This window comes from Ornithodoros turicata, chromosome 4, assembly GCF_037126465.1.
Source record: "Ornithodoros turicata isolate Travis chromosome 4, ASM3712646v1, whole genome shotgun sequence".
NCBI lineage: Eukaryota > Metazoa > Arthropoda > Arachnida > Ixodida > Argasidae > Ornithodoros > Ornithodoros turicata.
The window spans coordinates 55,411,375-55,439,122 of record NC_088204.1 but is presented as its reverse complement, the minus strand read 5'-3'; the positions used below and the strand labels follow the sequence as shown (position 1 = coordinate 55,439,122).

General features: G+C 42.9%; 2 protein-coding genes across 2 annotated transcripts in view; both read right to left on the bottom strand.

The window, feature by feature from the left end:
- Positions 1–12,210, bottom strand: part of LOC135393206 (uncharacterized) — a 63,481-nt gene extending 51,271 nt beyond the window's left edge. Inside the window, exon 1 of the mRNA XM_064623701.1 lies at positions 12,042–12,210. Coding sequence (XP_064479771.1) covers positions 12,042–12,105 — 64 coding nt within the window. The 5' untranslated portion in view covers positions 12,106–12,210. The remainder of the gene's footprint in view (positions 1–12,041) is intronic.
- A 3,633-nt stretch (positions 12,211–15,843) lies between these two features.
- The window catches only part of LOC135392451 (uncharacterized), a 71,973-nt gene continuing 60,068 nt past the window's right edge, over positions 15,844–27,748 (bottom strand). The window contains exons 2-14 of the mRNA XM_064623161.1: positions 16,919–16,951; positions 16,840–16,863; positions 16,716–16,742; positions 16,627–16,659; positions 16,548–16,571; positions 16,450–16,483; positions 16,373–16,396; positions 16,293–16,318; positions 16,215–16,241; positions 16,137–16,163; positions 16,058–16,075; positions 15,976–16,002; positions 15,844–15,884 (exon numbers count right to left, since the gene is read on the bottom strand). Coding sequence (XP_064479231.1) covers positions 15,844–15,884; positions 15,976–16,002; positions 16,058–16,075; positions 16,137–16,163; positions 16,215–16,241; positions 16,293–16,318; positions 16,373–16,396; positions 16,450–16,483; positions 16,548–16,571; positions 16,627–16,659; positions 16,716–16,742; positions 16,840–16,863; positions 16,919–16,951 — 365 coding nt within the window. The remainder of the gene's footprint in view (positions 15,885–15,975; positions 16,003–16,057; positions 16,076–16,136; positions 16,164–16,214; positions 16,242–16,292; positions 16,319–16,372; positions 16,397–16,449; positions 16,484–16,547; positions 16,572–16,626; positions 16,660–16,715; positions 16,743–16,839; positions 16,864–16,918; positions 16,952–27,748) is intronic.

Below are 27,748 nucleotides of genomic sequence, written 5' to 3'. Positions count from 1 at the left end.
GTCACCGGTCATTGCAGCTAATATGTAATCCCGTTTCATTTGTAACGTTGAAATATTCTATATTTGTGTGTGTGTGTTATTACGCAATATTTTTAATAATATGTGCTACGAAGCTGGTTTCAGCCACACACATGCAAAACTAGCGTGAGCGTGTTGATAGCACATTTCAATCTGTGTTTTTCAACTTCAAGGGAGGTAAACAAAGCGTCGTGTCTTTTTGAACAGGAATACAAAAATATATCGGAAATGCAATGAAATATCGCCGTAGTCATTGCACTCCAAACGTACAGCCAACTTTGCTTTAAGGTGTGTTTGTTTGTTCGTACGAGAAACAAAGAGGGGAAACTGAACTCCTCTTCCGACGTTGTTCTGCTTCTCCTAACATAAATTCCTCAAAGGGAGGGGGAAAAAAACGTACTACTTTACTGACTTCCCAAGTGCCTAAGTTGTTTGAGGCGTAGGTGGAGCATTTCTGGCAAGATAGAATTACCTTAGCTTACACATGGCGGGAAGTGCCTCAGGACGAAAGCCGCCGATATTTCTAACAAACACAGTCTCGGTTCGAAATATCGGCGGTTTTCGTCCTGAGGCGCTTCCCTTCATATTTCCTTACGGATTCGCTTGATTTTCTCTCCTTCTACCTTAGCTTACGCAGGTGTCCGAATAAGATCTAGTTGTTGTTTTGATTCTACACGTCTACACTGTAAAGGTACGTGAGTCAATCAAAGAGTGACATTAAACGGCAGGAGCAACTTATTTATTTACGCATGGTATACAAGACTTTCGTGCGCAAAACTGCACTTCTTCAGGATACATAAATATGAACATGGTACGCACATATATACAGTTGACGGGGGAGTTCTAGCACGAGAGGGTAACACTCCCCCGTCAACGATACACATTTGCCTATGTGAGGGAACATAAATATTGCACCGTCTTTAGACACATTCGGCAACGAGATGCCCACGGTAATGTGTTGCTTGAAGAAGGGTATGGCAGCGGAAACATAGCGGCATAGTATTTACGTTACTTTTATTTGGTAACGGTAGCGGTATCGCGTTACTTCTTTAACATATTTAGCGACACTAGTATTGCGCACCTTTGTTTTCTTTTTTGGGATAGAGGTACCGGCATTCCGTTACTTCGTTTTGGTAGCGGATGTAACACTGCCGGTAAGCGAAGGGCGCTCTTTTGTTTCCGTCTAGAATACTGTTGCCAGTCGTAATTTCGGTGATATGCCGTTTTTGGTTCCGTTACCATTACCGTTACCGTTCCTTACCGTTTACCACTTCTCCCCTCGTCGTAAATAATTCATTTATCTAATTGCTCATACTATGCAGTGCATACATGTATGCAGGGGCGGGGGAAAGGGCTTACAGGGGTTGCTGAAGAGCCCCTGAATTTGTGAAGGGGCGCAAAAATTGACATGGAGGTAAGGCGGCAAAAGTGCTATCTCAGGCGCCGCATGCAAATAAAATGCCATAAACCCTTTTCCCTGAATCGATCAAATTGCCAGCATAGTCATGGCTTTGTCGATTGATGCGGTAGGACTCAGGACGACATGATGTCAAAGTGTTCACGGGTTCCATGCAGAATGTTTTACACAAATTTCAGTCTGATGTGTGCCACGACCTGTAGAATCGAAAGCTGCACCCCACAGCACGGCGCATGCAATTCCAAGCTCGCTGGTTCTCCTCCGCGGTGACCGCCTGCCTAGCATTTTAGGGATCCGGCCATGAATTGGTGGTGGCAGTGGGGGATGGAAGGGAGCGCTGGTTGGGATCTAGTTTCAGAACGTCAGGACTGGAATTCAAGAGGTCGCGCCACCCCTGTACATGTGGAATGACGCGTAAAACAGTGTTGCATGCTGCACAATGACTGCGTTCGAAAATGTTGCCTTTTTATATCACGATAAACAGTGGCGAAATTTGTATATTTGTGTTTCATGCTGCTAACACACACAATATGTTCACATATGTTTCTTAACATATGCTACACGTTGCAGTGTACACTGAACTCGACCCTAAATGGACATTAAAAAGTACAAGAATGGCAGCAGTGTTTGTTAGTGAGGTGCATTGCAATTATTCTTGCATGAAGTATCGAAACCTTATCGTGACTTTAGTACAGATACTTGGCAACGAATAAAACAGTTCAATATCTAGACAAGCATGGGTCCCTCCAAAAGAACTTTTACTCCTGATATCCACACACGTGAATGCTTATATTGTTGTCGTAGTTCGACGAGAACCGGCATGGTGTGCGGCAATCGCGTGCTGTCAAAGGTCACGTGCGCGGCTTCTGTCGTGGACACACGCCCGCAATGCTTTGAATAGGCCGCTCAGCACACCACTGATTCTAGTCCAGTGTAGTGCTGTTTGAGGTTTCCCCGGGGTTTTCGGAAGGCTCCCCAGACGAATGCCCGCACAGTTCACTCTGAAGTCAGCCCCAGGACGCATGCTAACCCCCTGACCCCTACTACTCCCTGCTGTCCTCTCTGTATCTGTCCCTGTGTATACGCTGCTCATAGCCACAGTTGCTTCGCAGCGCTAACATGGACTTAAAAAAAACACACTGTACACTTCCTGTTTGCACTTACATAAGGTACATTTCTGAGTACCTGTACTTTACTGTAAGTACATTGCAAATTGTTACTTACTACTTGTACTACTAAAAACTTACTACTTGTACTTTTCTCAGTACTGGCGATGCAAAGATAAAATTGGAAAATATCAGCAAAGTATCTTTGTTAATGGAAGGGTCATCCTTGAAAATTAAAACGCATTGATGGCAAGCTTAAATGCTCACAAGTCATTGGAGCTAGTACCTTTTCATCGTATACAAGTTAATGGCGGGAACACGAAAATACACGCACACTGTGTGAAAGACTGTGATAGACAGCACGCTGCACTGTGTATCTTTCATGTTCCCATGACCTGATTTATGGTTCATAGGGTAGTCTTTCCATTAACAGTTGGTGTGTGCATTGATCGTTCTATTTCACAATGCTCGATTGACTTCTAACCATGATCTTAATCATTTCAGGTTTCTGGAGACAAGACAAATCAACGTGATTAACCTATTAGGCTAGTTGATGGCGAATAATGTCAGGACGGCCCGAGCACAGTTGCTGAAATGTTCGTCAAGCACTTTGCCTCCGTTTATGATAGTGCACTGCATGACATGTCGTATCGCCACAGCCTGTTGGGAAGTACGGAGTACGGTACCTTCTTCTGTAATATGTGTGTCTCTGTGGAAGGCGTCTTTAGTTCAATCAACGAACTGAAGTATAGTACCAGTCCTGCCGCCGTCAGTTGCTTAACTTCATCGTTAAAGGATGTAATTCGATTGCCGCGCCTGTTTTAGCTATTCTATTCCACTGGTGTTTGCGTGAATGTCATTTTCCTGATTGTTGTTCCTCTGTTAGAGTGCCCATTTTTGAACCAGGATCATCTGTTGATACTACCAATGATAGGCCTATACCTTGTTTTCCTTGTTTGAGAATGTGAGCTTTAAGCAGTTGTACTCGTTCTTTATTTCAAAGCTATCCGTCGCGCACCGGTCGGACAGTTGAGACTAACTTGATTATCTATCTGTGTTTAATTGGCGAATACCTATCTAAAAACAAGTAATCCTGTCTATTTTGATTTAATTAAACGTTCGACCTTGTTACTAACTCACCTATCTTACAGTAGTTATGTAACTTTAGTTTGTCTGGTGGTGTGTGTACCTCGGTTTCTTCTTATACGAGTAACGGGGGGGGGCTATGTTTAATAGAATAAAAAAGAAAAATAATGGAAACAGGAAAAATGTTATGCGCATACGCGCCACTGTATCAACGATTTTCTTGTCATGGTCTGGTGTTCCACAGAAGGCTATGCTGAGACCTCTGCTTTTTAATATGTTTGTCAATGACATGTACTCCAGTGTAAGATATCCCAAGATCATTCAGTATGTTAGTGACCAGAAGCTTTACCGATGTATCACATCCGAGAGTGATTGCAATTCATTGCACGGGGACGTCTCTGCTATATATTCCTGGTGTAGGAGCAATTTACTTCTAAACCTCTTTCATTGTGCTTTCCTTCACGATACGAACAAATGCATTGTTTTATACGTGTATATGGGTGTTTCATTTAAGTTGGACCTCATCTTTTAGAAAAATGCAAATGGCAGAGTACGTGTTACACTGCAGATAACTACCTCATTGCAGAACCTTAGAAAAGCGAAACTGTAACTGTGTCCGTAAAACGGTGCGACATCATCATCAGTTCACGCTAAAAATGGTGGAGCCCTCATCAGGTAGGCAAACCATATCGGCGGATCGATAATGGGAGGTAACCGGGTTCGAATGGCGGTGCCGACTGTGCTGTCTGAGGTTTTTTCTGGGTTTTCCTCCATCGCTTTCAGAGGTATGTCGGCACAGTTCCCTTAGAAGTTGGCGTTATGACTGAAGCGGAATCACTCAGTTTTAGAATCAAAAGGTGGCACGCTGTTTGATGGCGCTCAGGCACGCGCTGATACGCGCATCTCAGCTCATCATAGCTGTGTGATTGGGCACGGTGTTACGACAGCACATGGGGCACCCGTAGCACCATACGTTTACATACGTGAGGCCGACAACGGCAAGCCCTATCGCCATCACCACCACCACCACCACCGTAGCACCATGCCCCATCACACAGTCATCACATCACATCACGACACATCAGTCGTGACGATGCCCACCTGTGTGAGGCCGACAACGGCGAGCCCTTTCACCAGCCTCAGCACCGCATGGGGCACACTGTAGTGGCCCCATGTGGTGCACACAGGTGGTGAATAGTACGGCTTCCATATATAAAGTCGCGTTTACGACAGGAGAGAATGCTGCAGGAGAATACGAAGTTAGTTTTCTGATGCAGAGCACGGAAAAAATTGAACTGGTTTGTCCACAGCGACGTTCCTGCGACGTTCCACTGCTAAATGGGAGCGATATTGCTTATATATTGCTGATTGCTGATATTACATATATGTATTGCTCCATTATCCTATATAAGCAATTTACACAATCCCTTACATCTGATGAACTACCAAATGACTGGAAGACAGATAGGGTGGTTCCAGTCCACAAAACAGGCGATAAACACTTTGCAACTAACTGCCGACCAATATCCCTAACTAGCATACCTTGCAAATTCCTGGAGCACATTACCTTTAAACATCTTGCGGAACATTTGCATTCTCATGGGTTTTTCTCTCCATACCAACATAGTTTTCGTAAATCATTCTCCTGTTCAACTCAGCTTATCTCCTTCACACACGACCTTCTCAATATTCTCGATCGGGGATCCCAGACAGATTGTATCTCCTTAGATTTCTCAAAGCCTTTGATAAAGTACCTCACTCCCTTCTTCTTAATAAACTGCGTATCCTTAATATCGATCGCCAAGTTTTATCCTGGCTAATATCCTTCCTTACTGATCGAACACAGTACGTAACAGTTAACGATTCGGACTCCCGGAGCCTCCCAGTAACATCTGGGGTTCCTCAAGGCTCTGTTCTTGGACCACTCCTTTTTTTAATATACATCAATGAGCTGCCTAGCTGTGTCTCCTCATCCGTCCGTCTATTCGCAGATGACTGCGTCATCTACCGCGAAATCACTAACAGTTCTGACAAAAATAACCTACAGTCTGATCTAGCGCAAATATTTGCCTGGTGTACTCCAAATGTGGCATGGAGCTTAACCTCCATAAATGCAAGCATATGCTCGTGTCTAGGCGGCAGCAAGATGCCAGCCATTGCTACAGCATTAACCATATACAGCTCCAGTCTGTAACCACATACAAATATTTAGGAGTGTTACTAACGACTGACATTTCTTGGAAATCCCACATTGAATATGTCACTAACAACGCCAATCGCACCCTCGGATATACTAGAAGAAATTTTTCCATGGCTCCTGTAGATCTAAAGTTAACACTATATAAAACTCTAGTTCGTCCGAAACTTGAATATGCATTATCTGTTTGGGACCCAACTCATTCCACATTAATCCTTCAACTTGAGAGCATTCAAAACCGCGCGGCTCGTTTTATCCCATCTAACTTCAACAGAACAGCGAGTCTCACATCTATGAAGGCTTCATTATCACTTGAACCTCTATAGCACTACGTCGGAAACGGAGACGCCTCACTCTTTTTCCACGCCATTTATTTCCACAATCCAATACTAAAAGAACATTTGCTCACTGCACCCTGGTTTATCTCTTCGCGTATTGATCAACAACATAAGGTGGGAATACCGCTCTGCAAGACCGATTTATTATCTAACTCTTTTGTACCCCGAACAAGTTTGGGCTGGAACCACCTCCCGTCTTCAGCGATATGTATTAATCCAGCCCATTTTCAATTGTGTATTGCTAATCTCATGTAACCACTCCCCTCTGTAGTGCTTGGCCCTGAGGGTATAAATAAATAAATAAATAAATATTGCGGACGTCTTGCCTACCCCATGGTACGCTCCCGCCAGCAGATGCTTCGAGCTCTGCTACACATTCAAAGTTGACTTTTCATAAAATTATTCGTTGTATAATACTGGTGTAATATATTATACGTTGTGTAATATACTCCTCCGCTGGTTGTAACACACTGCCCGAGCCTGGGGCACACGGTTACAAGAGTTAGCTGTTTCTATTTTCGCAATTTGTCGGAGTATCTCTTCAAAAATAATGTTAAATGCCAGTAGAGTTAAAAATGTAAATGTTCCTTCCTGTACAAAAAATTCAAAAATTGACACACTATTTCGTTTCACTGCGCCTTCCCTTACCTTCGGTGCTACCGATCTTGGACGCGACGATATTGGACCTTGGTGTCCTTGTCGATTCTAAGCTGACGTACACAGTACATGCTTCTCATATAGTGAGCAATGCTTTCCACACTACGTATGATAACACGCCTTACAAAAACCTTAACTTTTGCGAATACTCTTTTATGCTTATACAATGCTCCAGTACTACCAACTCTTTAGTTTGCTTCAGTCACTTTAGTATTGTTACCAATGTTTCATTACTTGAAGCTGTGCAGCGGAAGTTCCTACGTGTGCTATACGACAGACATATTCGTTCAACATCGTATACTAAAATTGCGAGTAGATTTTAAGAAAACTTGATCTGCTTACTTTGTCATAGCGACGCCTCACACTTTCTGTATACAAGCTGCTTGTAAGCTGCTACAAGACGGCATTGACTGTCCTGAATATCTTTCCTCTACTCCTTCTCGCGTACCTACGTTTTACGCGTGACGTTTTACATTCCGAAGTGTCAGGCGCTAAGTACTTAACATCTAGTCCTTCAACTTGTTGATAATTTTTGCATGACTCATGATATTGGCATCTTTCACGTAACTTTATTGGACGCCATTAACTGTTTCGTGGTCTAGTCTTTGTGCTGTTTGTTGTTTTTTTTGTGCACCATTACCCAGACAAACACGTCAAATTATGTGACGGAAGAAAACCAATAGTGTATAGGGCACACAGTTTTACATTGTGCTGTATATTCATTCACAATTTCACATGTCAGTGGGACGGAGGAGTGGTCGGAACTGTATAGTTTCTGTTGGATTTTCTTTCCCCGCTCCTCATCTCTCTTACCTGCACCCTTAAAAAAAGGGTGTACTCTTTTTTTTTGCCACATATGTAACACCCTTTTGGAGAGTACAATTACGCTCAAAAGGGTGTCTCCTCACTCCCTCAAGGGAGTGGCATAACACCTTTCTCCCTACTGGAGAGTAATATTACTCCCGGGCAGGGAGAAGGCGTTATGCTACTCCCTTGAGGGAGTGAGGAGACACCCTTTTGAGCGTAATTGCACTCTTCAAAAGGGAGTTATATATGTGGCAAGGAAACGAGTTAAAAAACACCTTTTTTTAAGAGTGTGCGTCTATTCCCTCTCCCGAGGACCCCAGTCTAGGGCAGGCTCTGAACCGATCCGCTCGTATGCAGGTTGGTTCACAAGCCGTCACACCACTCCAGCGCTACTCCGTACCACATAATGTACTGAGGAGTCAGAATGAAACCGCGGATAGACGCCTGGAAGAAAAACTGCTTCCAATGAAACATTCTCAAGGAAAGTTACCCCGAGAAACGGTCTTGTTTGGTATGGTTAGCGCGGAGGCAGGACTGTCACCATGACCATTGTGCCGGTGCCGTCCAAACGCCGTCCTACTACTGCGACCACTAGGAATCTCTATAGTACACTCTTAAAAATGAGTTTCACCACATAGCACGCTCCTAGCCAACCATCATTCCGAATGACAACGTTCTCGTCCCTGATTTGTTGAAAACGTGGGGCGGAGCCTATTTTGTGACACTTATGCTGTTCATAATTGTCACAAAAAAGGCGTACGCCTCCCGTTTTCAGCAAACCAGGAAAGATAACGATATCATTCCAGATTATGGTTGGCTAGGAGCGTGCTATGCGGTGAAGTTCATTTCTAAGAGTGTAGGTAAAGCAGCTTAGAAAATGCGGAAAACCCAGCTGCACCCTGGCAATTTCACGCGTACGAAGGTCAACAGAGGAGCTTCCCACGCGACTATCCGGTTGTGTCAGGGCTTGTGTTGGGGCGTGTCGTCCCACTCCCACCTTCCCATAACCAACACCACCTAGAAAACACAATCCCTCTCCATGCTTCCCTCTCCCAGCGTGTGACGTAACACTAGTTGCCCGAGCCTGATCCCGAGTCCGATGGCCCGATGCATGCTGATGCAAGCGTTGTGCAACTTGCAGGTCATCTCTTCATGCTTCTAGTGTCTGTTTCATGAGATTTTTGCCTATGCGTCGCGTGCTGCATTGTCAGGTTTCTCGAGTGACAGGTACGTATGCTTTTGGAACGCTCTATGTGGAGATAGGCAGTGACCGTTAACTGAAAAGATGTTGGTGAGTCACTTCTACATGGGCCAGTGCCGCGTTCCTCGCTGTCGAGACAACAACGACGAGGGCCCAATGGTGCATGTGTTCTCGTTCCCAAAGGATGAAGTTCTCCGGGAATTATAGCTGAAGGCGATTCCACGCGCACATTTGAAACCGAGCATTCGCTCCAATGTATGTAAGTAAACTTGAAGCCACTGCCGCTGAAATGCGCTGTGGGATCTTGCTTACATGTTGATTGTAATACGGTCGTCCTCATTCTCTCACAGGCCTGCGAACGGCATTTTCAGTGATCGGAATTGTTGCAAAACTCACGCATAGCGATGGGAAGATGACTGAAATCGAAAGAGATCGACTACGATTGGTGCCAGGTGCTGCGCCTTCAGTTTATGCAAAGTGCCCGGGCTACATGTCATCTACGCATGCTCGTCGCGAATGAAGGAATTCCCAACGCGCCAGGACGAAGAACACGACCCTTCAGAAAGCCTTAGTAAATTCACTAGGAACCAGAAGAGAAGAAGTGATGAAGAATTCAATGTCTTCTTGACGATTTAAAAAGCAAGTTAGGATGCATCTGCAACACCAATTTTGAACAATGAGTGTGACCGACAAGTGTGTGATGTTTCTCCACATTGAAAGCAACCTATCATCGCACTTAAGGTCTTATGTAACCATTTAAGTGTTCGAAAGAGTAAAGTAGTATTTTCAACGTTCGGATAAATATATAAACTTAGAAGTGCTTCATTCATCAGTTGGTCTTGTTCCTGCCCCAAGAGCACAATGACCTCCTAGGTACGCCCGAGGAAAGTCATCAGCGGACAGGGATAACATCCCCAGGACTTCCCTACCAGGTCCTCAATTTGTTAGAAATGTGACAAAGTGAGACTCCCCGTCATATCCTCAGGACCTCCTATGGGAGCTACTAAATGACGCGGCTAGTACAGTTCTGGGAGCAAGCAGATACCTTAGTGAATTATTTATTTTGGGAAGTGAGGGCACATTTGCAGCACCCAGTCAGCGTGTGTGTCTTTTTGTATATTTTCAACCTCCGTCACCAGCTACCATTCGTGGTTTCTCCTCTGTATTTCGTTCAGCGTATTTCTCATCACAAACAATGAGTGTCACAGTTTAAAAGACAAAAAAAAAGAGATATATATAAAAGGCCCCTAGGTCACTAAAACCCACGAAACCACCACCACGAAACGAAGGCATATGATGCAGCAGCATTTCCTTTCCAAGACTGAACAGATACAAGTTATTGCTTGTCTTCCGAACTTCAGCAGATTCGGGAGTCCTCTTCGCATCTCAGTCAAAACAAAGGGTGAGGTATCTAAGTTTAACTTGATTTCGCACATAACCAACCATGAAGTGAGAAATTCCTTGGAGTATTAAATCGCTATCAAGGTAGTGTCCGTGTTTCTTACTGCTTTGGTTTGATGCATGCATAGTAAGTGAAGCTTGAGCAGTGAAACGCTATTATTTTTTCTCTCTTCCGAAATAAAAGGCTCCGCGCAACTTCCTGGCATGGACCCTTTGCGGACACTCATACAACAAGACCACAGTGAAAGGTCTAGCAAACTGTATTTTAGTGCACGTCAAACGCTGCACATGAACGGATTCCTTTAAAATCCGACAATCAGTATTTGCGCCCCCTATATCTCTTTTTATTTTATATTTTTGTTCGTTTTTTAAATTTATGCATGAGCACTCCTTTGATTGTATTGGGTAATGAGAAATAAATCGGAAAGTTGATTACAGGCTAGCAGGTATTAAAATGCACAACGCAGTATTAAAATAATTTACTTCTCCTGTGCTTGTCCTCCGGTTGACGACCGCAGGATGTACACAAATGACAATCACTGGAAGCTCCTATGATGACACCCTGTGGACCTCCTCCGTTCATCTCATCATGGACGAGGACGTGATGACACTTTGAGGACATCCTGAGGACCGCGTGTGTTCTTGGGGTGAGTTGATGCTAAATTGCATTACGTTAGTTAAAACATCGATTTCAACAACAAGAGCGCGACGTCGCTTGCTTAGGCACGCTCTGGCGACCGTCCAAGTATCAGAGGGAAGCAGCGGAGGGACAACTAGGGTGACGTCACGGCGTGCATGAAGAGGCCTTGTGTTATCTAGGCGGTGTTGCCGTAACGCACAAGACACACGCAACACCCGTACGTTGTCATCGTTCGGACGGCAGTATACGGCAGGAAGTCCTGGGTGGGAAGCACGTCACTGCAGCTGAGGAGGATGTACATATGTGTGAAGGGAAAGCCCAAAGCTCTCGAAGTACCGGTGAATATGTGGGACAAGTGCATTACTGTACGTCTGGAGACAGTGATGACAAATATATGTATGCGTTCGTATAAAGCAACCTCGTTCTCCAAGCGCACATCTAGACGCATCACCTAGCCGCCCCTCCTTTTCTCAGCAAAGCGAAGGAACTCCATCATGATTCTGTGGAAGCATTTTGCTGAAATCAAAAGAAAAGACCACACGACGGCAGTGGTAAAGCGCATCGCATACGACTCGCTCAACGCACAACGCTGCTCGTTGGTATGACTGTCGTACACATCCTTTTCCCTAGCATTTCCTTTGATATATCGTTGCGCAATGATCCTACCGCTCTACTAAGCCGTCGAGCCATTTTTTCGTAAACATGTTTTTCCGCAATATTGTAAACATATCGTGTAGGTTGCATATAGTGGACTTATGGTGTACTTCGCTTCTCGCCATATTGGGCTCACCATATTCGCGTTCTCTGGGCTTGGTTGCCATCTTTGGCCTGTTTTATCGGCTTTGTACTACCTCGCGCGCCGAATGCAGTCAGGTCACTGATACAACCCTCCGAGGTGGAAGGTTATCGGAAGGTGCCACATTCAGCAACAGCACAACCACAGGAATGTGACATCAGGAGACTGAGGGGCCGAGTCATAGAACAGGAAGGACAAACACTATATGCTGTAATACCCAATCGCTGTTGCCACGGCTTGGTCCGGGAGGAAGTGACCGTAGTACCCCTTGTTCTCCCTTGAACATTCACCATTTGTTCGATACTTTCGAAAGCGTGCTACAAGAAGCACTTTCATTGACGTGTAAAAAAACATAAGTCACAGATAAAAGCACTTACTTCCGCCGTACTGGGAGAGGGCGCAGTTGTTGCAAAGGACAAGCACCAGAATGATAATTAGCATGGTTGTGCAACCCGTGATGTGGGATCTCTTCGGTTGTTCAACGAGCGCGGTCAGCTCCTTTCCCGAGGGGTATATTTTTACACCGTTCTTACACACAAACGTTTGTATGAATTCGTGATCTCTAACAAGCTACGTACAAAAAGTAATGAGCATTTTATGGCCTTTTAGAAACTACTGCATGACTGCCTGTCATTAGCGGAGTAAGTCTCAGGTAATTTCGTCTCGTGTTCGTGCAGCCGGTTTAAATTTTAACCATCTGTTTTTGAGTAGTTTGCGATTAATTAATGAGCATGCGGGCCTTGACTAGTAGACCGCACGTAAGCTCGAAATGTGCAAAGAAGTCTCGTGGCTGACTTGTTTGAATAACAGAGAGAAAGATTCGAGTGCCGGTACCTATGCGAATAGTATAGGGCAGGGGTGCCGAAGTGGCGGCCCGCGTTGCCTCGGAGCAAGAAATAAAATTAAAAATCCTCACCCTAAGCAACATGAACGGTCGTGGCGTTATCAATGGGCTCTGTACTCGTGCAGTTTATCTTGCGTTAATTAGTGTCAGGAAACTGTTACAACTGACATATAACAGCCAGTGACTCTCTAACTAAGAGACAAGCGGGACGGGTTGCCACATGACAACTCTGAAGACGGCAAAAGTAACACAGAGACAGCCAGGGAACGTCCAACTTTGAACCTTCAATCATATTCAAACTTTAACCATATGATAAAAGGTTGATAATTCAACGTTCCCTGTCTATCCCTATGTTGCTTCCAGAAGGTTAATAACGGTTGCAGTTACTAACCCCCAATGCGCTTACTAGTCTTTCAGTAGCCGAGTACCAGCTGAGAGATTTCAAAAGTAATAACTGCTGTCATTACTAGCCATAAACCCTTGCTTAAGAACTTTCATGGATGCTATATCAGTATCGGATCTTTATAGCTGTGCCATGGCCTTGCAAATGAACAATTTGTTTTACGAAATGGATCTGACACCGCTGCAGGGGTTGTCCAAACTATTCTTATGTTGTAATAATTGGGGACATTGATTAATTGACGCCATGATGACTGCTCATACCATCGTTTGAATCACAGAGGGTAACAAATAATTTTTCTCACAAAATGTGATATGTTGAAAGTTTTCATGAATAGTATGTCATTCACAAGGTCTGACGTGTATAGCAACTACAATGACAAAAGTACGTACTAATCTCCACAAGCTACACCAAGACTACATAACTGATATGCAAAAAGGCAAACTACTACCTAATTAATATGCTCTATTATAACAAGTTTTATTCTGTGCAATAAATTACAATGATGAGTAATGCAAGTTTATTCGTCTACCATTACCTCTGGCTTCAATACCAATTCACAATCAGAGTACAAATCAAGGACTTGATATGACTCTAAAACTGTGTATGACCAGCGATGCCGGTGAAACAGCACAGTTCTTAAAACATTTACAAGAAGGAACAGACAGAAAGAAGGAACAGGCCACAGCACATGTAAAGCCCTGCAATCTGCCCAAAACGTGGTAGTTGGCATTTCTTCATGGTAATCACGTCCGACATCTTGTATGCGGTTTGCTGTATGCAGGCAGAAGCAACTTGCCAAACTGGCACACCATCTGTGAAGATTGCTCGAATGCATGGAGCCAAGTTTTCATGTGCAACAGGCTTGGGTATTGTTGTCTGAATGCCCTTGTCCAACTCCAAGCATGCTAGTTCAAAGCTTTGCAGCAGCTGATGCCGTTTACCTATAGACTTGCATATGTTCCTGAAATTCTGGTTGCAGGAAGCACATACTGATGCTTTGCTTCAAAACGCATGCACCAGTACTGTTTAAGGGGACCCAGTTGGTTGATAATCCTCGGATAATGTATTAAAAAAATGCAGCATTGGAATCATTTTAGAAGGATACACCTCAATAAATGAAGACAAGAAGTATCGAATCTCATCCTGGAGGCATGCGAGGTGATCTTTTGGCAACTCATCAGCAAAGGTCAATCCATCGCCTCATAAACTCATGGTCTGGTCTTAGTTAAAGCCACCAATAGCGTTCACATCTTAAAATGTAGCACTGATCTCGTCCTGAAAACGAAGAGCGGGCGCGTCCATCACTTTGTCCCTCTCCCGGGTGGCCCGCCTGCTGGTGTCCATTCCAGGATTGGACTGGTCAAAAGGCTGAAAAAGTTCATCTCACTGACATTGATCTTCTACAACGGTACAAGTGTGTCGAAATCATTTCTACATCGGTGACTAATGCAGGCTTCAAAATGACACATCTTTAAAGCTTTTTACATAAAAGATTCACCAAGAACTGAAAACGAAAAGCAAGGCGTGTGGCGCACCGGAATCAACAAACATATGCAAGTTTACGCTATATCAATCGTCAAATTCGAATGTGGCTAGCATAGTCAGAGGCAGAGTAAAAGCAATCTTCTCAGCAGGAACAGGCAACAATCAGGGGCTCAATGCGAAATGACTGAAAATTCCAAAATTCCCCATACGTCTGCTTCTCCATAGACCTCCGATCTTTGTACTGTCCTTAGTTTATCCTCTTTTATTTTACTGTTTATTACTGTTTTACTGTTTATTAAACTGTTCTAAGTGGGGAAGGGTCTTTACTTTACTTGACTGACTGACTTTACGTTTTTTACGTGACTGACTTTACTTATACGCGCGTCGTGATTTATTTTATAGCGAAGATGCCGATTGGGAAGATGTGATAGATGTTCTCCAAGGCAGCTGCGTCGCGAAAGACAGGTACAGGCCTTCTGAATCGAAATATGGACAACTAAACTATATTCAATTGATTGTGGCCGGTTTCTCGCAAAACCCGCACTGAAATGACTGTGCCATCATGCTTCCTTCCTCCTCAACGCTGGAATGAGCGTCATCATGGGAGAGGGGTGGTGTACGGGGAAGGTGCGGTCAGCCTGCTGTGAAGTGGTGGCTCGGTACATCCAGGGGAGGGTGAAACAGAAGAGATATGATGGTGGCACAGGAGAGGGAGGGGTGTCCTAACCCTCTTGCTCTGCAAGTCCCAGAATACTACCCACCACAGAAAACATGCGATCATCCCTCAGTAGTCTTCACTGGGATGCTCTCTGTACCACGGTAACCACCAGGATTATTGGCGAAGTTACCCCATCGATTCTGGGACTCGCTGCTATTGAAATGATTTATCCCTTGAGTTATCCCCGCCCGTTGATTTATCTCTTCCCATCGCACGCTAGCACGTACAGTTTCGTTTTGAAGCACCCGCAAACACGCGAACACAGGAGACCGCACCGGCGTGACGTCATTACTCCGGCTTACCCACCCCTCCCGACCTTGGAACGGTGAGTAGACCGAGTTAACCCGACATCGAACTCGACCTGGTTTTGAAACCGGAGTAGTGACGCCATCGAATAACTCGGCCCGATTTTGGAACGCCGCTTCGTACTCCCGAGTTAAGTCGAGTAGGTTTTCAGTAGTATAGATAGGTGTCCGGACTCGACCCTAGGTGCCTGGTTCGATCCCCCACAGCGTCTGGGCCGACTTCACTCGCGTAGTTTTCCCCGCGCAGCGCGTGTGCGGAGGGTTGTCTGCGCGCTTATAACATGCATAAACATATGCAAAGAAGGGTCATACACAAAAAGTACAAGCGAAAATATATTTATTAATGCCAATTATAATGCCAATGAAGTTGAAATATATTTATTAAAGCCAATTGTGCTGGGAATTGTGCCAATTGTGACGCCAATCAGGTGAAGGGGAAAAACCCAACCGAGAAACCTTCACGACCTGTAAAAGAAGATACACAAGACAGTACATGTAAAGGAAACATACATTTATTCATTAGTTAATATTTCATTCAATGTATTAATTATTGTACTCCTTATTAGTTCCATCATTTCCGACCCTGAAAGAAAACATAAAATTAACGTCATAACATTGCTTACCACACGATAACTCACGTTGGGCACAATAGTGACCTGCAAAAGCGGTTGTTATTATTATTATATGAAACCACATTCGCATTATAATAATACATACATTGCGGTGGCGGCGGACTCCAGTAATCTGTAAGTGAATCTAAATAAATATATACTTATACATTTCAATAATACATACATTGTGGTGGCGGTGGACACCAATAATCTGTAAGGGAATCTAAATTAATACCAACTTATTCATTTCAATAATACATACAGTAGACTGATCCAACGTTGGGTAATCTGAAAAGATAGCCACATTATCAACATCCATGCTCGTTTTATAATAATGCATACATTCTGGTGTCGGACTCCAATGATCTGAAAGAGAATCTCATTTATTTATGTAATTGTGTCCTATAACTTTTACTCACATTTGGGGGTTTGGCTGCGGTACAGGTGTGTAAGCTGAAAAGGATATTATCAATTAATAATAACTAAACATGCACAACTATATTCCAATAATACATACATAACGGGGGAGGTGACTCCCGAGCTGAAACAAGAAATAAAATGTTAACAATTTTTTCATATCCATTATAATTCCTTACCATTTTCAAAAAATATTGGGCTTGTAGTAAACACTGAAAAAGACAATATTCATGAGAAAACAGAACTACGTTGCGAATCAAAAACTTACTGCTTTCGTCGGACACAGGAGTGTAAGCTGAAAAGATACTAACAATTATATTAACTAATCATTCAATCCAGCAAAGTCATCGAACTCATATATTAACGTCAAATTAAATTCCAATAATACACACATATTGGCGGCGGCGACTCTGGAGCTGAAACAAGAAATCAAATTTAAACACCTTTTTCATATTCATTATAATTTCTTACATTCTTCAAGTAGAACTGGACTTGGAGTAAATACTGAAAAAGACAACAGTCATGAGGAAAAAAGAACTACATTGCGAAGCAAAAACTTACTGCTATCGTCAGACATTTTTGGAATATGAGCCAGTCAAGGGAGGAAGAAACTTTTAAACGTGCAGCATCCTCATTATCATACAACCTCCTCTCCACTCTTTCCCATTTATTACCTTTTGGACGAGCCCTCCTCCTCATTTTCCCATTCATTCCCCAGACCAGGAGCTCACTCACTCCCAAAATAATTATGCGGAAACTCTTTCGTCGCTGTTTCGGAAAGAAATGTGAAGAGGAGGAAATGGCGTCTGAAACAAGAAATTCATGAAGCAAAAGCTGAAGCTATCAGACGCGTTTTACCTCACGAACGTCTCCTCAGGGCCAAACGAGAGTCTGCGAAAAGTCAATTTGATCAAATCGAAGGCTGGGGAAGCACTGGATGGTAATAAATCTAGTTTTCAACACATCTTATTATCAGTTTCATTTCTACCTCTGCGACACAATGTCCGATGTAAGACCGTTTTCTTTCATCCACCCTGCACGAATTCTTATATGTGGACCTTCCATGTCAGGAAAAACTTACCTAGCTCATAACATCCTCAGAAATCTATCAGTATTCAGTGTAGTCCCAGAACAAATATTTTATGTTAGTAAATATGATGCTAGCTGGCAGAATGAATTCACTAAAATTACATTTAGTAAAGAATTACCAATGATATGGAATGAGAACATACCAACACTGATTATAGTTGATGATATCATGACTGAAAAGAATGTTATCCAAGATATGGTTCATCTATCACAAGAATGCATCGATTATTTTTCTTTGTCAATACTTATTTCATAACGATGTAAACTACCACACTCTATCCCACAACAGCACGTATATAATATTATTCAATAATTTAAGATCTCGTGCGCAACTCGAACTTCTAAGACGACAAATCTACAGGAAATCGCGGCTACCATACTTTCTGAGCGCATTCGAACAAGCAGCAGAGAAACCACTTGGTTATCTAGTGATTGACCTACATCCACTTACCCAGTCTGATAAAAGATTGTGAACAGATATAACTAAGCTGAGTCGCAATTTGTTTTCATACCAAAATGAAAAGTCTACGTCGCCATTTAACTTTCGTTAAAGCGCTTGCAACCTGCACTCCAAAAGAACGGGAAAACATATTGAAGGAGGCTCCTCCACACAGCATTGAAGCTCTTTCCGAAGTTTGCAAGAATATATTGAATGGTAATGTTAAACTGTCACCAAAACTATACAAAGATTTAAAGAAATATAAAGCCAAAATTCGATACATCGCATATAAAACATTGCACAAATCACCAAAGAAGCTACTACAAAAGTTTTTATATCGACAACGAGGAGGTTTGGTCCCATTACTCCCACTATTACTGACAGGCTTGACTAGTATATTAGGTGGTGTAGCAGGGCGGGTTATAGCTAACTTAGCCGGTGTTTGAAAATGGCAACAAAAATCGAGGTATTAAATCCAGTGGACACTATTTTGGAATCTAATGAAAGTGAGGTAAAGACATAAAGGTAAAACGTATGCTAACAGCTATGTACTACACCATAAAAAATCAATTGAAACTGACAATAGAATCAGATCCGCCAATAATAAAACCATTACAAATGGAGGAAAGTATTAGCAGAAAATTCGATTATGATGCTCTGCCAGATAATATAAATATTAAAAAAGTGAGACGGATAGTGTCAGCGCTACCAAGGAGTTTGTCATGGAATGAAAAAGTAGAAATCATTCATAACAACAAAACCATTCATGGCTCTAGTATAATGGAATTGGTCTTGTGTCATAAACGAGTGAGGCCTGCTTGGTTTCTGAAGGTGTCAAAACTTCTGCCATCACACAAAATCAGACCGAAAAGAAAATCAAAGAAGAAAATATTGTGGGAGACCTACAAGTCGCTGCAAAGAACAAAGTTGATTTCATCTTCAGACGAAGAATATTTCTCAGAAGAAGAATGAGCTACAGGTCACCTGACGGTGGGCTTGGAGGGGTTAAACGTTATCAAAAGGCACGGAAAATCACAAGGAAAGAAGCACTACATGAATTACAACGCGACGACGTCTATACTCTTCACAAAGACGCAAGACGAAGATTTAAGAGAAGGAAAGTCATCTCACCCCACCTGAACGACCTCCATCAAGCAGACCTCATTTCATTCATTCAATACAAGAAATACAATAAAGGATTCTCCTACATACTGCTTGTGATAGACTGCTTGTCGAGGAAAATCATGGCCAAACCTCTCAAGACCAAGCGAGCTGAAGACGTGAAGAAAGGATTTATGAAGGTATATCGAAATACAGAAAAACCCCGGCTAATCCAGGTGGATCAGGGGCGTGAATTCTTCAACAAACATATGCAGGCTTGGTGTAGGCGTCACGGTATAGTTCTTTATCATTCGTTTTCTCTTATGAAATCTTGTTTGCCAGAACGCGCAATTAGAACAATTAAAGGTTGCCTGTTCTGCTATTTCCGTAGTAAAGGACATCACAAATACCTTAAAATTCTTCCAAAGATTATAGAGGATTATAACAACTCCTACCATAGAACTATTAAAATGCGGCACTGAAGTGAATGAAAATAACGAGGTTGAACCTTCAATAGACTCAATAGTAAAAAAGATGATGACATCACAATACCATTCAAAATTGGCCAGCAAGTTCGTGCTCTATTGAATCGATTAGTCTTTGACAAGGGGTACACAGGACACTGGTCTCATGTTATCAACACAATTGCGAGGGATAAGAAAAAAGATCCCGCAGTCATTTCCATTGCAGGCCCAGACGGTGGAGAAGAAGAGGGCACATATTATGCAAATGAATTGCAATGCGTAATCAAAGAGGATGATGACCCAAATCCAATTGAAAACATTATATCCAGCAAGAAAATTGATGGAGTCACTCATTATAAAGTGAAGTGGGCTTGTTATGACGATTCATTTAATTCGTGGGTCCCAGTGCAAGATGGTGCTAGGCTCTGAGTTTTATATGTGCCTCCTATCAAATGACTGTACCGAATTATATCCAACAAATACACTGGACAACTTTACAGTTGCTTTGAATGCACCCCTACAACTGAGGGGAAAGTATGAACTTGGATTACAAGAACTAGCCATCTGAAATCTATTCTACAATATACCGCGGAGCGATGACAGTGTCATGCAGGTTGATTACAAAGACTTTGTAGAGGTTCACAAGGTTATCGTCATTAAAAGAACCTTGAAAATGACCCTTCTAGAGCTTTTTGAAGACTTTTCTTTCAGTTATAATGACGGGAGATGTATTCCATTTGCCACATTCTATTCGGTCAATTAAATTTATAGATGAAATCTTACAAAACGCTATTGGAGTGCCATCCATTCAAGGCACTACTATAATAGGTTCTAAGGTGCCTCGTCAGGACACATTCCTTCGAGAGGAATTCGCTTCGCAGCTAAGAAGAAATTTCTATTCTTACTTCAACTGGCTTGATCGCATTCATTCCAGGTTGTTCTATCAAGACCACATTAAATCGTTTTTTTAGAACACACACAATTGAAGCAAGTATAACGTTTCGAGAGAATAGTTATAGATTGTCACACTCATTACACAGTCTCTTTGCTATTCCAGAACAGCTCAAGAATCTCCTCAGATTAAATAATTTTAATATAAAAGGTGATACAGCCTACTACTATGGAGATCCATTTGAACGCACTTATGACTTGATTATACAGAAAGATGTACTTGTTACAAAAAGAATAACTATTCCACCAGATCATTACGAAACTCCGAAATTACCGCTACATGCAATCAACAATCAATTAGAGGGCAAACCTCTACTCACATATAGTAATGACACAAAGCTCTGCACTATCAACCCAATTGATGGTGTTACCATTCATCTATCAGAATACCTCTCTAATATGTTGGGTTTTGCACCACTTACAACTTTTGCAAGCAGTACAAGTGGAAACATGCACCTCAGACTTACACCATTATTCAATCATTTTATAGTTTATTGTGACATCATCGAATCATGCTTGGGTGCAAAGAAGTTTCCCATATTAAGATTAGTCCCGTACTCCGCAAAGGAAGACAATATCATTCATTACACTTTCCAAAACATGCAATATTTTAAGCTATTGCATAATGAAATAAATTTCATTTCAATTAAGTTGTGTGATGACTGCGGTCGACTTCTCCACTTCAAAGGACCAGGCAAAACAGCTCTAGCTCTACACTTTAGACATGTATCTTAAAGAAATCCCGGAAATCCACTATGGTCATGGACTTGGCAACTTTACACCGTACTCGGGACCAATGTTTCAGAGGGGCAGTGGATTCTTTAAATCATTGCACAAGTTTGCATTACCACTCCTGCGACGAGCACATCCATACGTTACTAAGACCGCGATGAATGCAGCAAAAAACCTGGCACGAAAACTATCAGATGGACAACATTTGAAAGAAGCCATTAGAAGCAGTGCATCCGAGCTTAAGGTGCTAGTCTTAAAAGATTTCACTGGCGGCGGTGGCAGATGGAGGAAAAGAAGAAGAAAAGACGTCTTTGACAAGCAACCCAATTGGAGTGAGGAATAAATATTTTCGTCAAGGCAGGTGTCCGTTTGTCTGTTTGAATAGAAAAAGGAGTCGACAAAATCGAAAATAACCGTTCAAAGAGTTCGCAACACAGGACTGTCCACTTTGAAAAAAAGCCATTAGAAGCGGTGCATCGGCGCCGGAGTTCGCGACACGGCCCAGGCAAAAATCTAGAGTGAGACCAGCCCAAAGTGGTTTTTGAGACAGGTCTCATGCTGGTCCCCACTCCCAGGTGGTCCCAGTAGGGAACCACTCTGGGATGGGGACTGCTTGGGATCTGGAACCAGTCAGGAAGTGGGACCACTTGACGGATGGGATTTCAGTCGGACCTGTCTATGACCTGATCCCAACCCAGGCAAAAATCTGGAGTTGTACCACTTAGTGACTGGGACCAGTTGAAAGTGGAACCAGCTTCGCGATGGTCCCACTTGAAGTGGAACCAGTGGAATTGATCCATTGGTCCCCTCTGCTAAGTGGTCCGGGATCCCGCCACTTAGTAGCTGGGACCACTGAATGCATGAACGAAAATAATGCGTAAAAATGCACATATTACTCAAGTAAATACCGTTTATTTTGCTAAAAGCATACGCTGAGCAGAAAAAATAATCAATACATCTCTACATGTACATGCTACTTAGTATAAGTCTGATCACTCACTGTGTCTAGACAAAGCATATGCATGACTGTGCGATGCACTCACAGACCACAGGGAGCTTTCGTTCGTTGGCCACTTCACATTTTGTATTTTCTCAGAGAAGATGACACATGACACTCCTATTTTCCATGCAGGTTGCGACATACACCCCCTTCCCACCGTAGGTTCGGAATCTTCTTATCCTGTTTCTCTTGAAGTTCCTTCTAAGTTTCTAAAATGAAACATCTAATTTAATAGTAATCAAAACATCACGGTCATCATACCTGCATCACCCACAGTGCGTTCTTGCCCCTACGCCTTTTACGTCTTCTTGGTGTCAAAACTCTTCCAGGAAATCGACAATGTGTTGCACAGAAACCATTGTCATCGCATTGTCTTACAAAGCGCACTAAAACACACGCAAATACTACACCATCCTGGCGACGGCAACGGAAGACAAAACGAACTTGCTGCGACGCGTCCAAGTTCCTACCAGTGTTGCCAGGTCACTTAGGCGGAAATTCAGGTGATCAGCATCAAAAAATTCAGTAGAATTCAGTAGACGTACTAAAAACAAGGGCGAAACGCTCCACGGCGACCTAACTAGTGGGCCATATGATAAATAAACGCGAACTATCACGTTATATAGGCGATAGAGTAAGTAAAATGTACTTTTTATGTGGTGTACACAGTAAAGATGTGCTTGCCGGTGCTTGCACACCGTCATTCGATCACGTGCTCTGACTCCCCCCCCATACACGTATGTACATTCAGTTTCTACTAAGTCACAGTGAAGTTACAGCAGTCCTTGTCACTCGCTCTGTGTGCAGCAGTCCAGTGATAGTTTCTGTCGAAAGATGTTTCGTTTTCATGAGGTTGACCTCAGAAAAGATCCGTTCCACGCACGCGCTCGAATGCGGCAAGCAGAGGAGGTTTACAACGAAACTTCCTAACGACCGAAGCTCGTCGGAACTTATCTCCGTTTGCTATTTTACCGGGTGTCCTGTGGAATATGCATACTTCTGCAATGCCTTTTCTATAAACTGTTTTACTTGGCAGCCTCTCGCTTTATTAAACGTGACTGCTCGCAGATGCCAGATAATGCATATATACCCTTCACTATATGTCAAAACGACATGATTTTCTCGGTCTTACGCGGGCTACAATGCAACCAGACAGTGTAAGCAAACGTGAATTGGAGTTCGCTATGTAAAACCGCACTTCTAGCAAAAAAAAAAATCAGTAGATTTAAGCACGTTTTGTTCTTTTTTCAGTATTTCAGTAGACTGACTCGAGGTCCAGTAGATCTATTGAAATTTCAGTAGACCTGACGACACTGGTTCCAACTGCCACCTGCCAGTCTCGCGCTCGCCTCTCGCCCTCTCCTCCCCTCTCGGCGCTCGCCGAGCCGCCGTGGCGTCTTCACATTGCATCAGCCTCTGCAATTACCTTTTCTTCATTCTTTTCGTTGTCTTTCTTCTAGTTATTCAGTTTAATTTTTGTTGTTGTTGAGATGTATTTTTTGACATTTCTCTGGTACTTAATATGTTATAATATTCATGCACCTTCAGATGAGAATATGTGCACGAATTGGAGTTACAGGGATATAGTATATTTGATCGCAGACACGTGCACCTGGATAAACAGCAATAAAAAGAGATCACGCATGTGCTAAAATAGATCAGAGTAATAGATCAAACAAAACCAGAAGGATATATGGCAAGTGTGGACAAGATGAAATCTGAAAGGGGGAAGCTCGGAAGCTGCCCAACTTGGAGTCTCAAGTGACCATTCTGGGAACAAAATGGTACCTGTGAATTCCAGTTGGAACTTCTGGAACCATCTGAAACCAGAGTGGTACCACTGATGTCAGCAAAGTGGAACCAGCCACCCCACTTGGGAATCCAGCTGGGACGATCCACATTCAACTGGAACCATTCCGGGACCATCAAACATCGAACTGGAACCAGTCCAGATTCAACTGGAACCAGTCCAGATTCAACTGGAACCATTCTGGGACCAGTCCAGATTTTCACCTGGAGGGGGGTTCAATTTAAAAAAAAAAGCTATTAAAAGCAGTGCATCGGCGCCGGAGGTCGCGACACGGGGTTGTCAACCTTGAAAGAAACCATTAGAAATAGCTATTAAGGCGTCGGAGGTCGCGACACATGGTCTTCCACATTGAAAGAAGTATCGGAGGTGGTGGTGGTGGGGGGGAGAAAAGCGGAAATAAATGGCGACAGGTAAATGGTCTGTCAAGTCCTAAAAATAAAACAAGGAAGAGGGTTATATTTGTATTCATTCGCAAACATGTCACTGGTCAACGTAGTCCACGCCCAGTCCGAATTGCTTTTGAAGGGGGAGTGTGAGCTTTTTCAAATCCCGCCCACTCAAATTTCTATAGAATCATGCGAGAATCAATTGTTCTACCCTGTATCAACAATTACAGGCAGGGAATCTACGATTGAATGGAATATAAGCAACTTATCTGATCTGTATCTTGATGTTTATTGTATGTACATTAAACTAACTATGCAGATAGTGGGAACCGATGGGAGAGATCCGTATACAAGAGCGGCGGATGGTGTAGTCGACGATGTTGTATTCCCAGTGAATAACTCGGGAGCTGCAATGTTTAAGTATATTAATGTGTGTATCAATCAGCGATTAGTATCATCAAGTTGTCCGAATTCCTACCGATGTATGCTTGATACTTTGCTCCACACCAACACGCATCTTCAGAAAACCGTAGATGACTGTGGAATGTATAATTATGATTCAGGTGAACATGCTGCAAATGATCCAAATTCGAATGTTGCTAAAGCACTCATTTCTAGAACAAGGGGTGGCAAACTATTTGAAGTTGTCATGCGTGTAATACAGATTTGACAGATCAAATTAAGCTATTATTACCGAGATTGGATGTTAGGGTGCCTGCTGTGCACGCCAGCGACATGCATCGCTTATTGACTGGTCCAGGAGAAATGCATCAACATCAAATCAAGATACACAATGCAGTATTGTCATTACATAAAGTCAAAGTCAGTAACTCAACTTTCCTCTCTCACCAGTCTATACTGAAGAAACATCCAGCATGTTATACTATGCGAGGTTTGGAGAGCAAAATTAAGATATTAACTGCTGGCTCAGTGGATGGAATTTTCGACAATCTATACACCGATCGCATTCCAGATCGGATCTCAATGGTCATGACACGGACCGACGCCTATCAGGGCGACTTCAAACTGAGTCCATTCAATTTTGAGCATTTAAATGTGAGTTCAATAGCACTAACAATTGATGGACATCGAAAACAACTCTCATACGATTGGGACAATGACCTATGCAGAGGAAGCTATTATGATTTCCTATCTCAATTGAATGATAGAAGCGTCGAGCTACGTTATCAGAATTATAAAACTAATTCATTCATATTGCATTGGAACCTCAGTGCAGACGAGTCAGTTGATGGCTACTTTAATCCGATACGTAAGGGAAATTGTAGAATTGAACTTACATTTGCAAAACCATTGCCTCACGCCATGTCGGTTATACTCATAAGTGAGAGCCCCAAGATATTGACAGTCAATGCTGACCTGGCAGTTCATTTAGATTAAATCATGGATGTTCTAGATCTTCAATTACTGTTTTCAATGAATCCTCAAACTGTGAGAATGTATTGAGGAACCTACGCTATCAACAAAGTTACGCCACTTCAAGAAGAAGGCTTCATTGTCATAAATACGCATCCACACGTCGGCCCGGGAGAGCATTGGTTGTTGTACATGATGGATCGATATGATAGATTCATCTACTTGGACAGCTTTGGTCTACCACCAATTGAAGAAGAATTGCGAGATCTACCTGTTGACGAATATTGTGACAAGTGTATACAGAGTCTCTACAGCTCCCACTGCGGCCTCTGTTTCCGTATTTGCTTCTCGTCTTTGTAAGAATTATCCACGCAAAAGCATTATGTCATTATTTGACAATAACCTTGTACACAACGACCTCAAGGTAATAAAAATGACTGAAGAGGAATACCTCCTTTAAAAAATTGTCTCCATGCACAAACATAATAATTACAATATTGTGTGATTATCTGAAAGGAAAAAGCAATGAAAAAATTTGCAGCAAGCAAGAAATGAAAATTTGCAGGCATCAATATACATTTTTACAAGTGTGCAGGTTCAAAGCCCTTATACACATCTGCTGGAAAAGCATCCCTAATGGCATGCACGATGCAGGCCGGAAGAATCTTCCTATGGTGCTTTCCCAGACCACCCCATATCCACCTTGTGAATTGCCGATAGGCGATATAACGGAACTTCCTGCAGAAATAAGGTTTTTCCATTCAGTTTGCCGTTCAAGTAGCGCGTAATCACTCACTTGTTCACGGCGCTGTCACGTATGTTGCCATACTCTTCAGTATCTCGGATGTACGTAAAAGACACTCGCAGAACTTCGGTGTCGAGGCAGAGTATCTCGAAATATTCGTTGTCTGTAATGCAGTTGACCGTCTGCTTTTTACAGACGTTCTCTACCTTCTGGCAGCACAAGCACTCGTCCGCGGTATCCATCGGTTTGCACTTCCTGCAAGAACACCTGCACAACGATAAAACAGAGCTTGTTTCACCTTACACAAGTGCTTCTTCCTAATAGATATAAATTTCACTAACCAGTCCGCGTTCCCGGCACGATCAGATCCTGGTGAGGATGGCGGTGACTCCGGTATATCTGAGGACGATGAATATTCTGCTGCAACACACACACTTTGTGGCATGCTATCGTACAAACAGAAGTTCTGTGCGCGTGATAGTTCTAGTGCACTCAGGTTCGGGAGACTCGACATTTTCCACGTAGAAATTGGTTGCAGACGCTCACAGCCACTTTCGTTTTCACCGGATTAGCGAGTGGAAGCGCGCATATTACATGCGTCCTCGACAGATGGCGCGGTGTGATGCCATTGTTGAGAGACTGCCGGTTTCCTAGTAGGTACCTAGACATGCAATCATCGGAAATTCGATTTAAAAAAACTACAGTGCTTTCAGCGGAGTTTTTTGACATTTGAACTTTAGAAGGTTCAAACTTGTCACCAAACATAAAGTTTCGATAGGTTTATATTCACTTTTCGGTCCCTTTAAGTTGCTGGGGCTCAAAGGAAAATATCGATCGATCGTGTGCTATTAAGAACATCTCAAATACTTTTTTGAATGATTCAAGATGTCCACAAGGCAGTCTAGCAAGGGACCAATCAACCATGAAGTATTATCTATTCCATGTAACTCTGTAGTTCATCTACTGCTATAATTTAACTACATTATAGTTACGCTACATGTACATTAGAATATGTGTAATGTTTGACTACAAATAAAATGCAATTTGCATTGCACTTCTTTGGATCTGCCATTGCTGGGAACAGCGATCCTGCAAGGGGGCACCGGTTACATACAAGCTAACCTCTGTCCGAACAGGCCGCTCTAAGTGAAGCCACTTCAACCAGTCCCAGCTCAACAATGAGGTTTGCAACCAGTTCCAGTCGAGACTG